Below are 20,604 nucleotides of genomic sequence, written 5' to 3' on the forward strand. Positions count from 1 at the left end.
CACCTACGCGCTACTCACACCCACCCGAGCTAATCACATCCGTGGGCACACTAATCATATCACATATAAACAGAACACCAGTACGTGTACGGTGCATCTAAAAATCATAAATCGATACATCTCAAAATTTCAATTTTTCCATAAATATACTGGGTTTATTCCATCTATACCTGGCAATTCGGGTTGGTGGGTCGTATTCGTGTCAACCCGTTTAATAATCGTGTCAAAAATGCCTAACCCGAACACGACCCATTTATTAATCGTGTCAGGTACCTAAAACACTAACCCGACCTGTTTATAAACAGGTCAACACGACACGACCCGTTTAACACGATTATTTTAACGGGTCGTGTTGACCTATTAACCCGTTAACCTGAAATTGACCTATTAACCCGAAAACTAACCTATTAACCCGTTAACCCGAAAATTAACCTATTAACCCGAAATTTTTTTTATTTTTATTTTTATTTTTATGTTTTTGTTTTATTAAAGATGTATTTTTTGTTTTTAAAAAATTAGTAATAGAAAATTATTTTTATAAAATTTTTAATTTATAATATTTTTTAGTTATTAAATATTATATTAGTGATAAAATATTAATTTAAAATTAAATTTAAATGGGTTGTAATAGGTATATAATCGTGTCGGGTTGAAACTGACACGTTTAATAAATGGGTCGTAACGGGTCAATTTCGAGTTAAACAGGTCAACCCGAAAATGACACGATTAATAATCGTGTTAAACGGGTTGACCTGATTATGACCCGAACCCATTTATAATAAACTCAAACCCATTTATTCAGTGTCGTTTTCGAGTCGTGTCACCGTGTCATGATCCAAATTGCCAGGTCTAATTCCATCCAATTAAACCCGTAAATTTTCCACAATTCCTTTATAATCAACGTCATAAATTCCATGAAATTTCAAATCCACCAACTCCCAAATCCACCAATTTAAATATTCCAATTCTTCCAATAGCATAATTATTTTTGAAATATAATAATTTAAATCACAATATATTCCATGGGCATACTTACAAAAAATTGAAGTCACCAACATAAACAAATATTTTTCTTGAAATATTTGAAAATCAAATCATACCCACAATAATGTTAAAACCACAAGAATTTCATATATAATTGAATTCCAAAATTCTCAACACTATAAAATAATTTTCACATGGCATAAATTCATATAATGCATATTTTCTTTAATCAAAATAAATTCACCAATAATTCCACAATAAATCAATTAAATATTTGGCACATAGAATCTAAATTCCAAATATTCAAATCACACATAATATTCACCAATTTAATTCCCGAAATTAATTTGAAGGTGGGTCACTCACCTTAAGCACGTATCTCAATCAAGATCCTCCGTAGGATCGACTCCGCTACTCGCACGTGCACCTAAAACATCCACAATACACCAAACCACAAATATTAATATTTTAATCGGGTAACTCCCGAATGGGTACCCGGAGAGCGAACACAAACGACAACCAAAGTTGACGAGTAATATACCGAATCGAAGCTTGAGCGACGAGGATTACAAATCCGGTCTTACTTTCCGGAGATCGGATCGGTGGTGGCCAGAATCTCGCCGGAAAGTTTTCGGGATTCAACTCTTCGATCCTCTCAATCCATCGTGAATTGGCGGAAAAGGACCCCTGATTTGGATTCAGGGGGTCGGAATCAGTCGGGAGGGATCGGCGGTGCAACTGGGTACTCGCCGGAACAGTGATTTCCGGTGAGCCTCCGCGGTCACCGGCAACCGTCGTCGGCGGCTGCTCGTGTGGTGGCCGTTGGCTGATATTTTTGGGAGTTTTGTAGATTGAGGGGAGAGGATTCCAACGGGACCAGCGGTGAGGCAAACAGAGGCTGAACGGCGGAGAAATCGGGGTTTGAAGATTTTCGGCCCCTCGCCGGAAAACGCTCCGATCCCGGCGCGTCGGAGGTCCGGTGGCCATGAAATTTGGTGGGTAGGCCGGACTTGAGGAGATGGTGAAGGGTGGCTGACGCGTGTGGCCTAAAAATGGTCGAAAACAGGGCAAACGGCAGTGGCCGGCGGTGGAGGGAAAAATCGCCGCCGAGCTTCGCCGCCTCGATCCGAGCGCGTCCGGCGACCAACGGCCGTGAAATTTCAGAGTTTGGCCAGAAATGGGGAGAGGCTTCCGTCTGGCCGGCGCGTGTAATGATAATCGGCTGGAAAATTTGTCGGAATCCGGCCGCCGGTCTTCTCTCTCCCTCTCTCTCTCTCCTCTCTCCCTTTCTCTCTCCTCCCCGAGATTTTTGCCAAATAAAAGCCACAATGGTCACACTATTCATCCACGTGGACCAATCAGGTGACGACATGTGGCATTACTGTGCACTTAAGCCAGATATAATAAAATATTACGGTATCCGGCGAACTTCAAACGTCCATAACTTTTTAACCAAATGTCCGATTTAAGCGTGCCGCTAGTCTATGAACTCGTATCAACGAGTACTTTACAACCATGCATGAGTCAAAGCTCATTTCCCCATAAATAAAAAGTCAATTCCAGCATCCCTTGGACAGTTTGGACCTCAACTTGTTTTGCTCATAACTTACAAACCGTAGCTCCGTTTTCAACGTGCTACTAGTCTACGAACTCGTGCCAACGTGTACTTCGTAAAGGTACCTCAATCAACCTAGAATTTCATCCGGATCAAAAAGTCAACTTTTGACCCCTTGGGTCAACGATCAAAGTCAACAGTCAACAGTCAACCTCAGTCAACGTGCAAAAATTCTGACATGGTTCGGGATGGGGTGTTACAATTGGAGTGTGTTTTCTGTGTAGGAAAATTTTGGTTAGTCCTACCCTTAGGGAAGGTGCTGCCTGATTTTCCGTTGGAAGGTTCGGTGGTATTTTCCTGGGATCAGAGCTTGTCTAGGGCTCCGGTGAGGAATTTTAAACGGGTCCTGACATTGGCCATAAGCCGCCTCTCTCCATGGCCGGGATGACGGTTTAAGCAGCTGTGCTGTCGGGACGCCGAAGCGACCGTATGCAAGTTTCTCTCTTTAACCTCCCGCCAGATGGTGCTCAGGACGCTGGGTATCATAGGGCATCATTGGTATATAGTGTGGTGCGTCAAGTATTATTTTCCCGATATAAATTTCAAATCCTAAAAGTTTTAAATTCGTATTTAAATTAAATGTAATTAATTTGTTTTATTATCTATTTATAATTATTTATATTATATTTTATGATACTGTTTATTTTAATTTATTAAATCAAATTATATGAATTATATATTGAATTCTTCTTTTATGTTATATTCCTTTCATGCAAGTATTATAAATTTATTTTATTATATTTCATTACATTTGTTGGTATTTGGATTGTTTAATTATTTATTAAATTAATTATTACTTGATTTCTATGGCATAAAATATTGGGTTTTGCGAAAATGTTTTAAAAGGGGAATCTTTCCAACAAAGTGGATGGTGAGGGTTTTGAGAGGAAATATTATGTTCAATTAATTATTATTTATTAATTATTTAATTGTTTGGTATTGATTAATTAAGTTTCTTTTATTGTTATATTATTAATATTATAATTGTACAGTAGATAGGGTCACTCACTGAGATGATTAGCATCTTATATTTTTTAAATTCTGTTCCCCTAGGTACAAGGATTGGTAGACATTCTTTCGGAGTGAACTTAATCTTCGTCGCTGTAGTAATTCGAGAAGTTATCTTTGTCTTCATTTATTTCTATTGTAATATTTCTTTCATCCTTGTTGTATAATTTCTATTTTAATGGTACTTTATGAAGCTCTGCATACTGTCTTGGACATTTATGTATTAATTATGCACTGATTTCTTATTATTAATTTGAAGTGCTGCAAATTTATGTAATTAAATTGTAGTAATGTGAGAGGGATAAGTTGGTGTATATAGAAGTGTGTTTTCAGTGCAGGAAAATTTTTGGTAAATCTAACCCTTAGGGGAGGTTCTGTCGGATTTTTCATTGGAAGATCCGGTAGGATTTTTCTGGGATCAGAATTTATCTAGGGTTCCGATAAGAAATTTTGGACGGATCCTGACAAATATAATTTAAACATATCTTCAATTATGTTTTTGCAATACTTTTTGGGTTACACTACATATCAAACTTTTAAATTTAAAATATTCCATACTTGACTCTGATTTTACAATTTATTCCATATTGGTAATTTTCAAGAAAATTAATTAATTTTTTCAACTTGCAAACAAAATAAAAAATTATTTAATTGATTAATTAGAATTCTAATGCATTCATAACATTGATTATATTTAACTATATTTAACGTATTTAAAAATATAATAATTATATGTAACGTCAAAATTATGAAGAACAATAATTGTATTCCATCATACTTGATCAACTTGAACAAAATCAATCGGCCAATATAAAAATTAATTAATTAATTCAGGAAATGCCAAAGTATATATCATTCCATTTTTTGTTTTACTTTGTGCTCATATTATTTATTTATTTTTATTTTTATGTTTTAAAATTTTAGAAGAATATATTCCATTTTCATTTTGGGATAATTTGACTTGTGGTAACGGATAAAGTATTTTACCTAATATTATGTCACATCAGATGTGTAAACTCCAACTCAAATTATCATGTGTAATAGTTTTTTTTTTTTTTTATTACCAAAAAAAATGTGTAATAGTTTTATGCAATGTCAAACTAAAACATTTGAACTTCATAAAAAATTTACAAAATTTATTAGGTGTTCGGTGATGATTATATCATATCATCAATAAAGTTACTCCCATAAAGTTACTCCCCACTTTATTGCACTCTTCTTTTTCTACTCCGATTCATATCAGGTAAGATCTCAATTTCTTTTCTTTCTTTCTTTTTTTTTTTTTTTCTGATACATATATACATATTAATAATATTTTATTTTTAATAAATTTTTTTTACCCTAATTTATTTTTCCCGAATGAAAAGGAATTGTGATTTATTATTATTATTATTATTATCATCATCATTATCATCTTTGACTCTAGAAAATTCACATTTAAATATCTGGATAATCTTATTTAATTAAAAATGAAAAAGATTTTGGAGAGTCCTTGATCCATGAAGTCGTTTTCCTTCTTTTTATATATAAAAAAATCACTGTTTATCATGGAATTTTCATAATTTCATCTTACATAAAAACAATGATGTTACAAGTATTAAAATAAAATATTCATCAAATTTATTTACTAAATGACATTATCAAAATATTATTAGTTAAAAAAGTAACATTTTAAATGAATAAATAAATTAGTTAGAAAAATAAACCAACTAAATAGTTTAAATGTTATTATATCAGCTTCTACCATTTATTAAATAAATTTGATAAATATTTTAAAAACGCTAGTATTCTTGATATAAAAATAAAAACCCGACTGTGTGGAATATTCAACCGCCCCTATTAAATGCCTGATTTTTTTACTTTTTTTGATATCTCTTTTTTCAATTCTCCCATTTTTATTTGAATTTTGATTTTCTACTCTTTTTTTTTTATATATACTTGTGTATATATATATACACATATTTTTGGACAGAATATTTTTATATTTATATATATATATATACATATTTTTGGACAGAATATTTTCATACTTATCTATCCTATTGAATTTATTCAATTGTTTAAATTTCCCCAGCTGAATTTTTTTTTTCCAAGAACACAAAATAAAAATAAAAATAAAAACAAATATTTATGATATTTTGTTGTGTAGCATTTGGCATGGTGAAGGGAGAAATCTGCTCGGAAAATGGGGTTTGCGTGATGCTTCATGTCCACCAAGATGTATAAGAACATTCCAGTGGTCAGTCATCTTGCGGTGGTGGTACTGTTCAAAGAGTGTTTGCAAGAAAATAGTTTGGAGAAAAAAAAAAATTGTTTGTTACTGTTTATTTATATACACGAAAACTTGGAGAAAAAATAGTGTAAATTCCGTAGAGTTGCAGTATTATGCTGTAAGCAGTTAAAGAAATGAATTGAGCATGCCTCATGTTGTTCCATTGAAATGTCCTAACATGGTTTTGTGTCATTGTGTGTGTTACTCAACTTACTAGAGATGGAAGGTAATTGACGATTATTAATGAGTTCACTTTGTCATATTATATTTTTATATTTATTTTTTAAAAATTAAAAAACAAATACTGCCCATTAATAATTGTTATATATATTAACATCAAATCCCACCATAATAATCAGTAACGGGCATAAGTAACCAATTTAATTATTTTTTTTATCATTGGGTAACTTGAAGGGCATTATGCTGCTTATAATTAATACTCACTTTCATTGTGTAGTTGGCTCATGAACTACTTGAGTATGTCAAAACTTAAAATTATTCTCAAAATTTAAATAAGATATCCACTCAGGGTGGATCGACTTAATTTAGTTCGATTTTTAATTTATAATTGGTTCAATTCAATTTGAATTATTTTATAAAAATTTATGATTTGGTTTAGTTTAAGTTGATGTTGTTTTTAATTTAAATCACACAAAATTGAATCTATATATTTTGTATAATTTTTTTATCATTTATTATAGTAAATTATATTTTTATGGTTTTAGATTATTTAGTTAAATATATTAATAATGTTAAATTCAAATTAATAAAAAATAATAATTTTTTAAAAAATTATTAAAATATTAAAAATAATAAAACATTCAATCCCGCCGAATTAATTTAGTTTGTGGTTTGATTTGGTTCGATTTATTAAAAGAAATAATAATAAAATAAAAAACTGAACTGAGGCTGTGGTCACTCCAAGATTCCCTTACAAAATTCTACGTTACAACAGTTAAAGGTAGCACTGTTTGCATTGTTGATCGCTGATTTTTAATGCCTTTTTGCACATTTAGCCATGATTGTTTTTTTCTTTTTCTTTTTGGTGCATTTCCGAAAGGTCAACCGCTAGATCTTAGCCTATTTGCCATTCAAAACTCTACTATGGGGACCAAAGTTCAACTCTGACATAATTATGGGACCACATTAATTTGCAACAATTATTAAAAAAAAATGTTTTAAAAAATAATTTTTAAAGAGAAAATATTTTTATAAGTAATAATTATTTAAAAATTTGAGACGTTATATTCAATTTATAGAATATTATGAAAACATGATAAAAATAATTGAGATATTTTTTGTGCTTGGCACCAAATGGACCCCTAAGGTGCTCATCTTCCTTCTTCTTTTTTTTTTTTTTTTTTTTTTTTTTTTTTTTTTTTTTTTTTTTTTTTTTTTTGTTGGTTTCCTTCAGTTTTCATTTGAGTACTCCTTCTGAATTATAATTTTTCTTAATTTTCCAAAAGCCTTGCAGGAGAATTTTGATAAAGTTTAGTGATGTTGATAAGCTGTATACTTCCTTACACTTGGCTGACAAAGTGGAAGCCCTTGAAGATCTTGTTACAATTGGTCGTCCTGGTCTTATTAAGGTATACATTTCTTTTCCATTCATACAGTTTGGTATTGCTCTAAACTTTTAAAAAAAATTTCTGAGCTGTGTTGTGGTAATTAACATCTGCAATATAAACATATATGTAAATTGTTCTTTTAAAATTGTTGCATATTTTTAAAGTGAATTTATATGGATTTGGTTATTTATAATGTTAAAGAGATGTGATATGGGAAATGATAAAAAAAATTATAATGTTAAAGTATTGTGATATGGAAAATGATGTAAGAAATATAAATATATATATATATATATATGATGCTTGAAGTTTTCCCATTTCTTTCTTTTCCTAAAAGTGATTTTTACATGTACTTATTATTTCAATGCTGAATGTATTTTATGTAAATAATTACTCAAATGAATCACCTTTTTTTGGTGTTTTATTTTGTTTGCTTTTTTCTTTTACAATACTTTTGACCTTTGGCCTTATTATTTCAAAGCTGATTCTTGAAAATTTATAAAAGATTGTTATTGTCACTTTTGTTGTATAAGATTGTTGTTGTTTTAGATTTGTTGATAATTGGTTATTTCTTCAGTTTCATTCTCAATTCCTTGAGAGAGTCTAGGACTTGTTGGAGTCCCACCATGCAGCTACAAGAGCAAATTAATAACTGATACAACAACAATTACTTTATACACATCTGCCAATTGTACAGAAAACAGAGATACAGGGGGCTTGAATTCCTAAATTATCCAGTGAAGATAACTTATGGGCTAAGACTGACCCGAATAGAATGATCAAAATCATAATTTAATCGTTATTATATTCCACGTGAAGTAAAATGAACATGTGTGTTGAGAAAACTAGTGTGAATTGTGTATAGCAGATAGGGAATATAAAGAGAGAATCCATTATTAAAATTTTTTGGGATAGATTATCATATTGAATGCCAAAGTTTTTTTTTTTTTTTTTTTTTTTGGGTTAAAAGGACCCAAAGTTAAAAGCATTTTAATTTATTATTATTTAATTATATAAAGTGAATACATTCTATAAAAAGGTGTGAAAAGTAAATAGATAAAAAAATAATCATGTTCTATTAAGATGCTCACTTTAATTATATATAGAAATGAAAAATTATTTAGTAGAAACGAGTTTACTACGTCTGCCGCATACTTATCTAATTATATTTTGTCAATTCATTAAACATAACATATCATTTTTGTTATTTTTTTAAAAAATTAATATAACTAAATTTTAAATTATTAAGTTATCCGCCATCAAATTATCTCCCTTATTTAATCCATTTATTAATATTTTTAGTTTCTTCTAAAGAATAACTATATCATTTATTTTATTGTATTCAATATATATACATATATATCTCATTTACCTTTCAAGCAATATATATATATATATATATCATTTACTATATTTACTTCATTCAATATACATTTATATATAAACCTTAAAAAATGCTAGTATGCATTTCATATTCCATCCAATATATATATATATATATATGCACACACAAGCATATTCTTTTTATTTTTATTTTTTATTTTTTAAAATGAAAGAAATATTTTTTTTATACTTCTTGCTATTATTTTTAAAGAAAAATAATATATACATATATATATATATATATATAGATATATATTTATATGCGCCTATGCCAATTTCTCAAAATGCTTATAAAAATAGAACAATGGTATATATAATGTTTTTGTTTTCTTCAAAATAAATTAATAATATTAATAAATAATATTTGTATTTGTTTTTTTTAGATTGTTTGAGAAATAAAATGAACAAGATATACTTTTTACGAAAATTAAAGTTATTAATAAATTCATATTAAATGAGCTGATTTCTTTTGAATGAAATATTAAAGGAGTTTGATTTGTTACCAAATTAACTTATCATTTTAGAGTTTAATTATATTGAATTTTAAAACTGAAATAAATGATGTATTATATTTAATGAATTGGTGTAATATAATTAGATAAACCTAGGGAATCGTGGTAGACCCACCCTACTTACTAGATACTTTCTCTATACAAATTGACCCATGGCAGCATGGCAAACAATTAATTTCAATGACCAGAACATAAAAAGGAAAAGAATACTAAATTCATATATATATATATATATATATATATTGTACATTAATGTTGAATTAATTCCCAACTAATATTTTTTCTGAGGCCCCAAAAAAAAAAATATATATATATATATATATATTTTTTCTTTTAATTAAAATATAGAATCTCAAATGAGGCAAACATTGAATTCGACCACAACATTCCTGATTACTAATGTACTTTAGAAATTAATCCTGTTATTCTAAATCTATAAATATATTATATATACATATATGTTACAAATTCAAGAACATATAGCAAAGTAGAGAACACAGATGGAATAGAAGATGGTGGCCAAACCCTCAATTTCCCGCATTCTCCTCATTCTCATAGTACTCACACCAGGTATTATTCTTTCAATTCATATCCCCCCTTAAACAAGCTTGTGATTAATTTCTTCCTTTATCTCTTTTTCTTTTTTCCTTTTTTTTGGGTCATTTTCTTTATTTTCAATGGAAAAGAGGAATTCAACAGAAAACAAATACCAATTAGAATACCCTCAATCTTCATCTTCTTTTCTCTTTTATGTTTGATACTAATTTACTATATAATTATAATTTGATGGATGCAGCTGCAGTTCTAATGGCAATAGGAGGAGACCAGCAGGGTAAGGACAGACAAGAACCGTCTCCACCAATATTGTTACCGGTGATGCCAAATGAAATGTGTAGGTCTAAGATGAGAAAATGTAGTGATGACTGTGGTACCAAATGTTGTAATGCAGTATGTGCGGCAGCGCATAGGGGAGGTTTTGGATTTTGTTATGGCCGCGGTCCTTCCGTTTATGGTGATTGCCTTTGCATGTGGCTTCCACCTTGCAACACCCTTCGTTTTTAGAGTAAAATTATTGTAACACAATAAAAAAATAATAATTTGATTACTTGACAAATAAAAGATTTAATAAAGTTAGTCATCAATCTCAAGCTTAATTGATTAGTTGATTGTTTTTCTCATGGTTAATGAAAGGTTCGTTATTATATCAGAAATTAAAATTAAGTTAATTGCATTTTAATATTTTTAATTTTTAAAATTTTATAATTTAGATATTCAATTTTCAAATGTATAACTTTTTAAGTTCTCAATTATCAATTTATTGTAAATTGGTTCAATCTTTAATTTATCAAATAAATTGATAACGGTTTGGTCCATGTGACTGATTTCTTTTATTTGCTCAAAGACTCTACTTTTTTCCATTCCATTACAAAATCAAGTTTACCAGCCAAACATTCATCAATTTGTTAGGCCAAATTGGGGATTGAACTAATCTATAATATCTTAAAAATTTAAAGATCTAAACCACTATTTTTGAAAATTAAAATATGTAATAAAATTGTTAGATTGTTATTATTTTAGGTTTGTTGAAAATTGTTGGAGTGCAAGCCATAAGTATTAGAACTGTTGCATCCCTCACCTTACAGTAGCAGGAGCCAAATAATTGATACACGAGTAACAATTACTTTATACACAGCTGCCAATTGTACTAGAAAACAGAGAAAAACAGGGGATTTGAATTCCTTAATTGTCCAGTGAAGAAACTTATGGGCTAAGGCTGACCCGATTAGAATGATCAAAATCAGTCTAATCGTTATTATATTCCACTTGAAGTAAAATAAACATGTGCGTTGAGAAAACTAGTGTGAACTTTGTAGTTTGTACAGCAGGTTGAGAATATAAAGAGAGAACTCATTATTATCATTTTCATTTTCTTGAGGTAGATTATCATATTGCATGGACCCAAAGTTAAAAGTATTTTAATTTGGATGCTAATTTATTAATGATTTGATTATATAGAGTGAAAATATCTTATAAAAAAAGGTGTGAAAAAGTGTAGATAGATAGAAAAATAATTAATATTCTAGTAAAAAAGCTAGCTTTAAATATATACAAATTGATTCGTGGTAGCAAGGTAAACAATTAATTTCAAAGACCCGAACAAAAAAAGGAAAACAATAATGAATTCATATATATCCTGTCCATTGTTGATTTCCCAACTTATATTTTCCTTTTAATTAAAATATAGAATCTCAAATTAGGCAAGCATTGAATTCCACCAAAAGATTCCTAATTATTATATATTTTAGAGATTAATCCTGTTACTCTAGATCTATATATACATATATATATATATATATATATCAGAGATTCAAGAACATATAGCAAAGTAGAGAAACACAGATGAAATCGAAGATGGTGGCCAATCTCTCCATTTCCTGCATCCTCCTCATTCTCATATTATTTACATCAAGTATTTCTTTTTTTTTTTTTTTTTCATTCATATCCCCTTAAACAAGCTTGTGATTAGTTTCTTCCTTTACCTTCTTTTTCTTTTTTTGTCATTTTCTTTATTTCCATTGCTTTTTGTGAACTCTAATTACAATGGAAAAGAGGAATTCAACATAAAACAAATACCAATTTCGTTTTTTTTTTTTGTGCTTTTTTTTTTTTTTAAATCGTCTAGTTAATTAATTATTTTGAATACTTATAGAATACCCTCAATCTTCATCTTTGTTTTCTTTTCTTATATATCATACAAAGTTACTATATGATTATAATTTGATGGATGCAGCAGCAGGTCTAAAGGCAATAGGAGACCCGCAGGGTGAGGATAGACAAGAACCATCTACACCAATGTCGCTGGCACTGAGGCAGGCGGGGTTACCGGTGATGCCAAACGAAATGTGTAGGTCCGATATGCAGAAATGCAGTGAAGACTGTGGTACCGAATGTTGTAATTCGAAATGTGCGGCAGCGCATACAGGGGGTTTTGGATTTTGTTATAGCGGCGGCGGTCCTGACATTTACAGTGAATGCCTTTGCATGTGGCCTCCGCCTTGCCAGCCTCCTTTTTAGAGTAAAAATTATTGCAATCTAATAAAAAAAAGTTTTAAATTTAATTGTTTGACAAATAAAAAAGTTTAATAAAGTTTAGTCATCAATCTCAAGCTTAATTGATTAGTTGACTGTTTTCTGTTGGTTAACCAAAAGTTTCTTATCATATTATAAATTAAATGTTTAAATTGTTATTTTTAAAAGTAAAGTTGTATATAAAATTATTGGATTATCATTTAAAAATAATAACCATTTATTGATAGAATTCAATTGTTATTAAGAGTGAACCTAATTTTAATAAAATAATGAAAATTTTATTTGAAACCGACTATACTTATATATATAAAAACAAAAATTCTCATATTATGATGATTTTGATGAAAAATCAATATATCATCTATTAAATTGCTTAAAGGGTTAAAATTTAAAATATATATAAGATTCTTATTAGTCATGATAGAGTTTACTTGACATTCTTTGCTTTTAATATGTCATTAAAAGATTACATTTTTAAATATTACCTTTTGAATCAATATACAAGGGTTACTAATTTTTCATCAAGATGCTATGATAGGAAATTGACTATATATCTATATATATAATTTTAATCCTTTCAAAACTATCTTCTTTCCCAAAATAAATAAATAAATTAGAAGAAAAAAACTATTTGCTTATTTATAATAGAAGGCATAGGAATTATAATATGAGAAAAAAATGATTTTTACACTAGATTATTTTCATAAGGACGTTTATCCAACTCCATATACATAATATAAAATTCTCAAATTATTTATGTAGGTTTCTAGGGCATGTTTCTATCCAAATTTAGAAAAAAAAATGTTTCGAGTTTTTTTTTTTTTTTTTTTGGGGCAATTTTTCAAGGGCATGTTAAGAGGCTGTGAAATTTCTGCCAACGAACTGATAAATATATGAATTAATTAATAAAGTTGGTCTAATGACAAGCCTCTCATACCCACCTCTTTCAAAATATATATGCGCTCCAATTTAAGATTATCAACTCATTTTTGATGTATCAAACGGTTATTGTATAATCGTAGCAACATATTGTAAGTATAAAAATTAAAGGAACATATTTAGGTTCAATTTTACAAGCATTATATATATTTGTGAACAATTTAAAAGAAAAAGAAAAATATATATATTAACATAAATAAACAAATATATTGTAAGCCCTATTTAAACAAGAAAATTTTCAATGCATGCACCCGTTTTACAGTGTGTCTCATTCACATTCGTTTATAGGACCCACATGTGGAATCAATTTATATATATGTAAAGCACATCATAGGCTGAACACAATGAAGTTCTATCTATTTAAAGAGAGTTTCTAATGCATTAATGAATATTAATTATATTTAACCTATTTAACAAAAAAAACACAATTATATTCAACTTGAAACTTGGGAAGAACAATAAGTATGTTCCAGCATGCCAAATCAACTCGAATTAAATCTCAGAAAATGCCAAAGTAGACGAAAAATTAATAAATGTGGCTTGTTACACCACATATCCATAATAAACTAGACGTTGATATGGTAAAAATTAATTGGGCTTGGCTGCCCATGCAGGGTGAAACGAGGTTTTAACAGCGTTCGCCAATAAATGTTGAAAAAAATCTAGTTTTGATTCACACTGTCACCCAAAAAAAATATCTAGCTTTAATTTACTTGATATATTTGGTACATCACTTTACCAAAATTGTATACATATTAGTAATTAATTATTAAATATTTTATATAGCAGGAAAAAAAGCATTAATCGTGTGACTTTTTCCCTTTTTTAAAAAAAAAAAAAAATTCCTCAAGATATAAATTGAAATCCATAGCATTGCCAAATGACATCAAATACAAATTTTGAAGATGGCCAAGCAATCCTTCACTCTCTGTTGCATTCTTCATTTATTTCTCCTATCCATGTCAAGTACAATCTCAAATTTCTTTTTCCTTTTTCTAATACATATATACATATTAATTTATTTTTATTTATGATAAATGATTTTGACCCTATATTAATCGAATCATTGTGTAAATGGGTTTTTACTTTTTTATTTTATTCTATTTTTTGTTCTAAAATAAAAGGGGTAAGAGTGTATATATATTTTACTATAGAAAATTCTCATTTAAAGATCTAAAGAATCTTATTCAATTGAAAATGAAAAGGATTTGGAGAATCCTTATTCATGAAGTCATTTTCTCTCTCTCTCTCTCTCTCTATATATATATATATATATATATATTTATATATGTGCTTATTATGGAATTTTCATAGTTTCATAAAAACTGGAGACCGAACTATAGAAATGCAGCCGCTCTTTCTTATTAAATACTTGATCTTTTTTCTCTTTGTTCATCCCCTTCTACCAATTTTTTATTTGAATTAGAATTTCCTTCTTTTTTTTCTGTTTTTTTTTTTTTTTTTCATACTTATCCTTGCTTGAAAAAAAAAAAAATTTAAAACAAACGTTTATGATATTTGTTGTGCAGTATTTGGCATGGTGAAGGGAGAAATCTGCAAGGACGATTTGGGTGCATGTGATGCGTCATGTCCATCAAAATGTGCATCCGAACATCCCGGTGGTCAGTCATCTTGCAGTGGCGGCACTGTTCAGACATGCCTATGCTTCTACGACTGCGGTCCAGCACCACCACCATCTCCACCTACACCATCACCCCCGGCGCCGCCACCGCCACCAGGCAAAAGGTGCAATATTGGTTTAGGCCCATGCAGCTCCAAATGTAGCGATGACTGTTGTAATTTGAAGTGCGCAGCTAGATACCCGGATAAAGACGGGCATGGAATGTGTATGAAAATAATACCACCATATAATTTGTGTTATTGCACATTTATTTGCCCTTGAATTCTACAATAAAAGTTTCTTAATAAAATAAGAGTTTGTTTTTGTACCCCATATATATAGATATATATGTATGATGAAAGTGGGAGATTTAAATTCAGATTATTTTTTATGAAAGCAATGATTTTTTACTATGTTGTCTTCACAAAAGCAAAACCTAAGGTTTAACAAAATTTTGGCTGTCATACCCTACTTTTATACCTTTTTTTCTTATTTAGTTAGTCAAAAATTTATTTTTTTCCCTTTACCTAGCTTGTCTAAAGGGAAATATATATATATATATATATATGTGTGTGTGTGTATATATAATATATATAAAAGTAAGATAGTTAACAAAATTTTTTATCATATATTATCTTTATATTCATTCTGTTTCTTTAAAAATATTAAAAAAAATTAAAATTTAAAAACAAAATTATCTTAAAAATTCTACAATTTTAAAATCATCGCCATATATTTTTTATATTCATTTTATTTCCTTTTAAATGTATTATAAATAATTAAAATTCAAAAATAAAATTGTTTAAAAAATTTGACAATCTTAATAAAACTTGAAAATAATAATTTAATTTTAATTTTTTAAAAATTTCCATAATGTATAAATATTATCAAAATTTAAGTATAAATATTTATAATAGCATATACAAAAAATTTAGTATAATTTATATAAATAATATTTTTAATAATAAAAATTATATAATTTTCGTAAAATTTGAAATAAAAAATTTGATAACTATTTCTTCAAAACAGTTACTTATATTTGAGGAGATCACCTTAATGATTTGCAGACTGCACCGTATTCAGGCTGTATGCATTTTTTTTATTAAAATTTTTGGGCTAAAATAGCCAGCCCAATGGGCTTGATAGAAGTGCTTTGGGCATTCTTATTTTATTTCATCTTTTAAATCATACTCCTCTGTACCTTTGTGCATTTACTATTATAGGTTTTAATTACAGAGAAGAAGTTGGAAGCAACGGCAGGCCGAACGTATCGCAGAGTCAGGAAACCTCTCTCTGAAAGCACCGGTGCGGTCTGTTCCTCCTCCTTCTCCTCCTACTCTCGTGGTCAGCGAAATTCTAATTTTTTTTTTTGTTTTTGGGGCTTTTTGTTGGTTTTGAGGTACTGATTTTATGTTGTTATGTGGCATTGAGAGTTTCAGCTTGTCAGTGCGCCGGGATTAGATTGTAGTTTGTATGCTTTTGGGATTTTTCTTGCTGTGCTAATTTGACTGAGTAATACCATTAATATAATATGTGTATAATATATTATGATATATGTTGTTAAATCTCGTTTTGGTTTTTGCAATTTTGAATCATTTCGAATGGTGATGAACCTCAATTTATTTTATTTTATTTTTTCCTTTTTCTCCTTTTTAGTGGTTTATCGTGGTTATTGTATGATTAATTTATGTTTGCTATGCAAGAAAATATAAAATACTTAGTATTTATTGTCATTTTGAAATGGGAATATTCCTTGCTTCCTGTTTGTAACTTTTTTTCAGGCTTATAAGTACACTGATTATTATGGGACTCTTTTTGGTTAAATGATTTGAATGCCTTTTGAAAGTTATTATACTGCTTTTTTGTTAGCATAAACTATGCTACTCGAACTGATATAAAGTTGAACAAAATTAGTAGATTTGGCTTGTCACGTCTCTAATACAATTTTTCATCTTCTGTTTCATCTTCACATAATCCAGACAAGCAATTTTTCACAACTCACGAAGTTTAGTTCCAGTATTGTGAAGTTAGATTTTTTTATTTTTATTTTATTTTTTTTATCTCATCATTAAAAAAAAAAAAAAAAAAAAAAAAAAGAAGGAAAAAAAAGGAAGAATGTATGTTTTCTTTTCAATGTGAATCTGCATCTAATTTTGTTATATTACTTTTTAACAGCCATGGCGTTGAGGACGGTGACAAGGAAGCTCAGGAGTAAACTGTTGCCCATGTTTTATTCTTCTTCTTCTTTATTACATTCTCATGCCACAAGTTTTGGTTGGTCTCTATCTCTTGGTGTCATTTTATGCTTTTAGTGAAATAGTTTATTATTATTATTATAAAATGCATCTGATCCTTCATGGTATTTAAAATTTCACACAGCATATTTCATTAATCCAATGAATTGATAGGTAAAGTAGTCAACTTGTTTTTCTTTCATCTGTTTGTATCATAAGTAGAGGCCAATCCATAACAAGAACAATAAACCGCTTTTTGTTTTTGTAGATAATAAATATGAATTGGATGATGCATCTTTCTCTTGTTAATCAAGCTTATATATGCTTAATGCCAGCAATCCACCAGCATATATGTTTGTTCCTTAATTTTGTCAAGAATGGCAGATAATTATTTGTTTATCCTCATTTAAAGGTTTAACATCCTTTTTCTTTTGTAGTTATGATAATTAAGTTAGAAAGACATAGTTTGTACTTTGAGGGATTTTATGGAGCATCTCTCTTTAGTTAGTTAATCTTACTATGTGCTTAAAGCAAGTCAAGACATATGTGCACTCTTGGCCTTTGCAAGTGAATTTAAAAATAGTCTTTTTTATCTGCCATAACTGACAAAACTATTGCATGTGATGTAATCCTTTTCATTTCCTATGCTTGAAAAACCAAAGCCAGTTCAAGTGCTGCCTACTATCATCTTGTTTACGTTGGGTTACATTGGATTATAATTTACCACTATTGCATATGCAGGATTTAAAGAGGTAAGGGAAGAAGAAAAAAGTCAAATGGTTGGTAAAGTCTTCAGCAATGTTGCTACAAATTATGATCTTATGAATGATTTGATGAGTGCTGGACTACACAGATTATGGAAGGATAGGTTAGCCTCTTGGAAATGGCTTTTTTAATTTTTTGAAATTTCATTCTTCTGCAATTCTTAATCAGCTTGTTCTTTATCACTTGCCAATTTTCAGACTAGTTTCAAAACTGAATCCATTTCCTGGTATGAAGCATCTTGATGTGGCTGGTGGGACAGGTAATATAGTCGATTTATGTAACATGTTTGAATTAATGTAGCTCGCTGCATTAATCAAATCTTACGAGAAAATGTAGCTTGTTATCATCTTAAAAACTTTGTGCTTTCTGCTTTGATATTGACATTCCTTTGATCTGAAATTTTATGCTCTTACGTTTCAGGTGATGTTGCTTTCAGGATTCTAGAAACCATAAGGTCTGTTAAACGTAGAGGAATGCAAGATGTTCTTGAAGATGAGTTACAAGAAGAGACTCAGATTTATGCATGTGATATCAACCCTAACATGTTAAATGTTGGTAAAAAGCGGGCTTTAGAGAATGGTAACTTATTTATTCGATGCAAGTCCTATATGTTGACATAGAAATATTTATTTATTTAGAAATGAAAATCTTGCTTTAACACTCATAGGTCTTGGAGAAGACCGGTCTCTTGTATGGGTAGAGGGAGATGCAGAAGCCTTGGGTTTTGGTAATGATTCAATGGATGCTTACACAATTGCATTTGGTATTAGGAACGTCACACACATAGAGAAAGTTCTGTCTGAAGCTTATAGGTAAAGTCACAATTTTTGTGCATTGCTTGTTGTTTAACATATTCAAACATTAAATAATGAATATAAGGCAAGGCATCATATTTTAGAAATTTATATAGCCACTCTGGATATCCGATCAGTTTTTGCAAATGAATGTAATTTTGTACAGTAACATATCACTTTACTGTGTTGACATTTTATGTTTTTATCCATAGGGTGCTCAAACGAGGTGGAAGATTCCTTTGCCTTGAACTGAGTCATGTAAACATTCCAGTATTTAAGGAATTGTAAGTATCCTTGACACATTTAGTTAGGACTAATTTAACCTTGATAACTACATGCTTAGGCAATCTTTAATTAGTCCACTGCTATCATTCTTGTTATCATCTTTGTATGAGCAATATTATTGTCTAAAGCATTACAGTAAATTTCGGCGAATTGACAAACTTGATATCCATAGGACTTCCCCATGATTTTTATCCTTCTATGCTGTAAGCTTGGAAACCTTGAAATTATTTTATTTTTGATACAATGAATTGGCCTTTAATCCATGAATGTAATTTTCAGATTATTATTTGGCAGTGACACATTGGTGTTAACCTTGATTGCCGTATTCTTTTTTTGTGAATGCCCTTGTGTAATGCAAGAAATTAGAATATCTTTGAGCATGTAATTCTGTGGATTCATGCTCGTGTATATGATGAACTTGCATGTGTTATATTTAGTTCCCTACTCGGCCCTGTTCAATTCTTTGATGACAAATTTGCAAGGCTATGTTTAGTGGAACCTAGCGTTTTCTCTTGTTACTTTACTAGGTATAATGTTTTTGCCTTTACCTTTCTCGTGCAGGTATGACTACTATTCATTCTCAATCATCCCGGCCATGGGAGAGTTAGTTTCAAGCGATCGGGAATCCTATCAGTACTTAGTCGAGAGCATTCGCCGTTTTCCCCCCCAGGTATTAGTTTAAGCCTCAATATTTGTACGATCCTGTGGAAGATTGGCTACAGTTGGAGTGAAGGTCTTATAGTGCATTTTCATTTGTGTTAAGATAGCACCTGGGAAGGCACATTCTCTTCCTAGACAATAATAAACCAAAGCCTAAAAAGAATTACAAAAATTCCTGGTCAAAATGGTTAAAGCAACATTACAGCTAACTATTTTACTTTTTCTTCATATAATTCATCATAATTGTTGAATGTAGGAGACCTTCGCTTCGATGATTGCAGATGCAGGTTTTCAGAATGTTGAATATGAAAATCTTGTTGGAGGAGTGGTTGCCATCCATTCTGGATTAAAAATTTAGTGATGGATTCTGTATTTATTTTGATCTCGGTATACGGATAGGATATACCAAACAATTTTTTTGTTATTGAGGCTAAATTTTGTCTTCCTCTAATTCCTGTAACTACAAATTACAATAGGTGAAGACTTGTTTTAGTATGGGAAAAAATGCGTTTAAATAGGCGCCAATTCTTCCTTCAGAAAGGGAAAAAAAAGCACCAAATTTAATAAGTTTATTGGATGTTATTTGTATATATATTTCAGAACTAATTCAGGCCTAAGGAGGTATTATATGTAGCAGTGAATTTGTTTTCCTTACTTCCTGGGGAAGTTTTTATTTTATTTATAAGTATGAGCATATTATTGGATTATTGTCCCACATATAATTAAATTTTGAGGCTAAGAAACTTTTCAATTAGCAGCTAGCATGTTTTGGAGTAAAAATCATAAAATTTCCCTTTTAGTTTTTTCTTATTCAATACGTTTCCCTCTAAGTTTAATTTGATCCTTAAATTTGTATCAGCAAATTATAATTTAT

At 29.7% G+C, this 20,604-nt stretch overlaps 2 protein-coding genes and 1 long non-coding RNA gene across 6 annotated transcripts; all 3 read left to right on the forward strand.

The window, feature by feature from the left end:
* Positions 1–9,824: 9,824 nt before the first annotated feature.
* Positions 9,825–10,467, forward strand: LOC112491823 (uncharacterized). Its single transcript, XM_025074319.2, has 2 exons — positions 9,825–9,912; positions 10,139–10,467. The coding sequence occupies exons 1-2, from the start codon at positions 9,855–9,857 to the stop codon at positions 10,402–10,404; spliced, it is 324 nt and encodes a 107-aa protein (XP_024930087.1). The 5' UTR covers positions 9,825–9,854; the 3' UTR covers positions 10,405–10,467.
* A 1,241-nt stretch (positions 10,468–11,708) lies between these two features.
* Positions 11,709–12,461, forward strand: LOC125420710 (uncharacterized). 2 transcript variants are annotated; one of them, XR_007238939.2, is made up of 2 exons: positions 11,709–11,812; positions 12,137–12,461. It is a non-coding gene; the product is annotated as an uncharacterized LOC125420710 (long non-coding RNA). The 2 variants fall into 2 exon arrangements; XR_007238938.2 differs by having other exon boundaries at positions 11,715–11,812; positions 12,134–12,461.
* A 3,702-nt stretch (positions 12,462–16,163) lies between these two features.
* On the forward strand, positions 16,164–20,437 carry LOC107421192 (2-methoxy-6-polyprenyl-1,4-benzoquinol methylase, mitochondrial). 3 transcript variants are annotated; one of them, XM_016030409.4, is made up of 9 exons: positions 16,164–16,302; positions 17,168–17,266; positions 17,968–18,094; positions 18,189–18,250; positions 18,412–18,570; positions 18,659–18,803; positions 18,998–19,069; positions 19,632–19,740; positions 19,987–20,437. In XM_016030409.4, the coding sequence occupies exons 2-9, from the start codon at positions 17,170–17,172 to the stop codon at positions 20,086–20,088; spliced, it is 873 nt and encodes a 290-aa protein (XP_015885895.2). In that variant the 5' UTR covers positions 16,164–16,302; positions 17,168–17,169; the 3' UTR covers positions 20,089–20,437. The 3 variants fall into 3 exon arrangements, with proteins under 3 accessions (XP_015885895.2, XP_015885966.2, XP_015886038.2); XM_016030480.4 differs by having other exon boundaries at positions 16,182–16,336; XM_016030552.4 differs by having other exon boundaries at positions 16,208–16,297.
* Positions 20,438–20,604: the final 167 nt, after the last annotated feature.

This window comes from Ziziphus jujuba, chromosome 1, assembly GCF_031755915.1.
Source record: "Ziziphus jujuba cultivar Dongzao chromosome 1, ASM3175591v1".
Lineage (NCBI taxonomy): Eukaryota > Viridiplantae > Streptophyta > Magnoliopsida > Rosales > Rhamnaceae > Ziziphus > Ziziphus jujuba.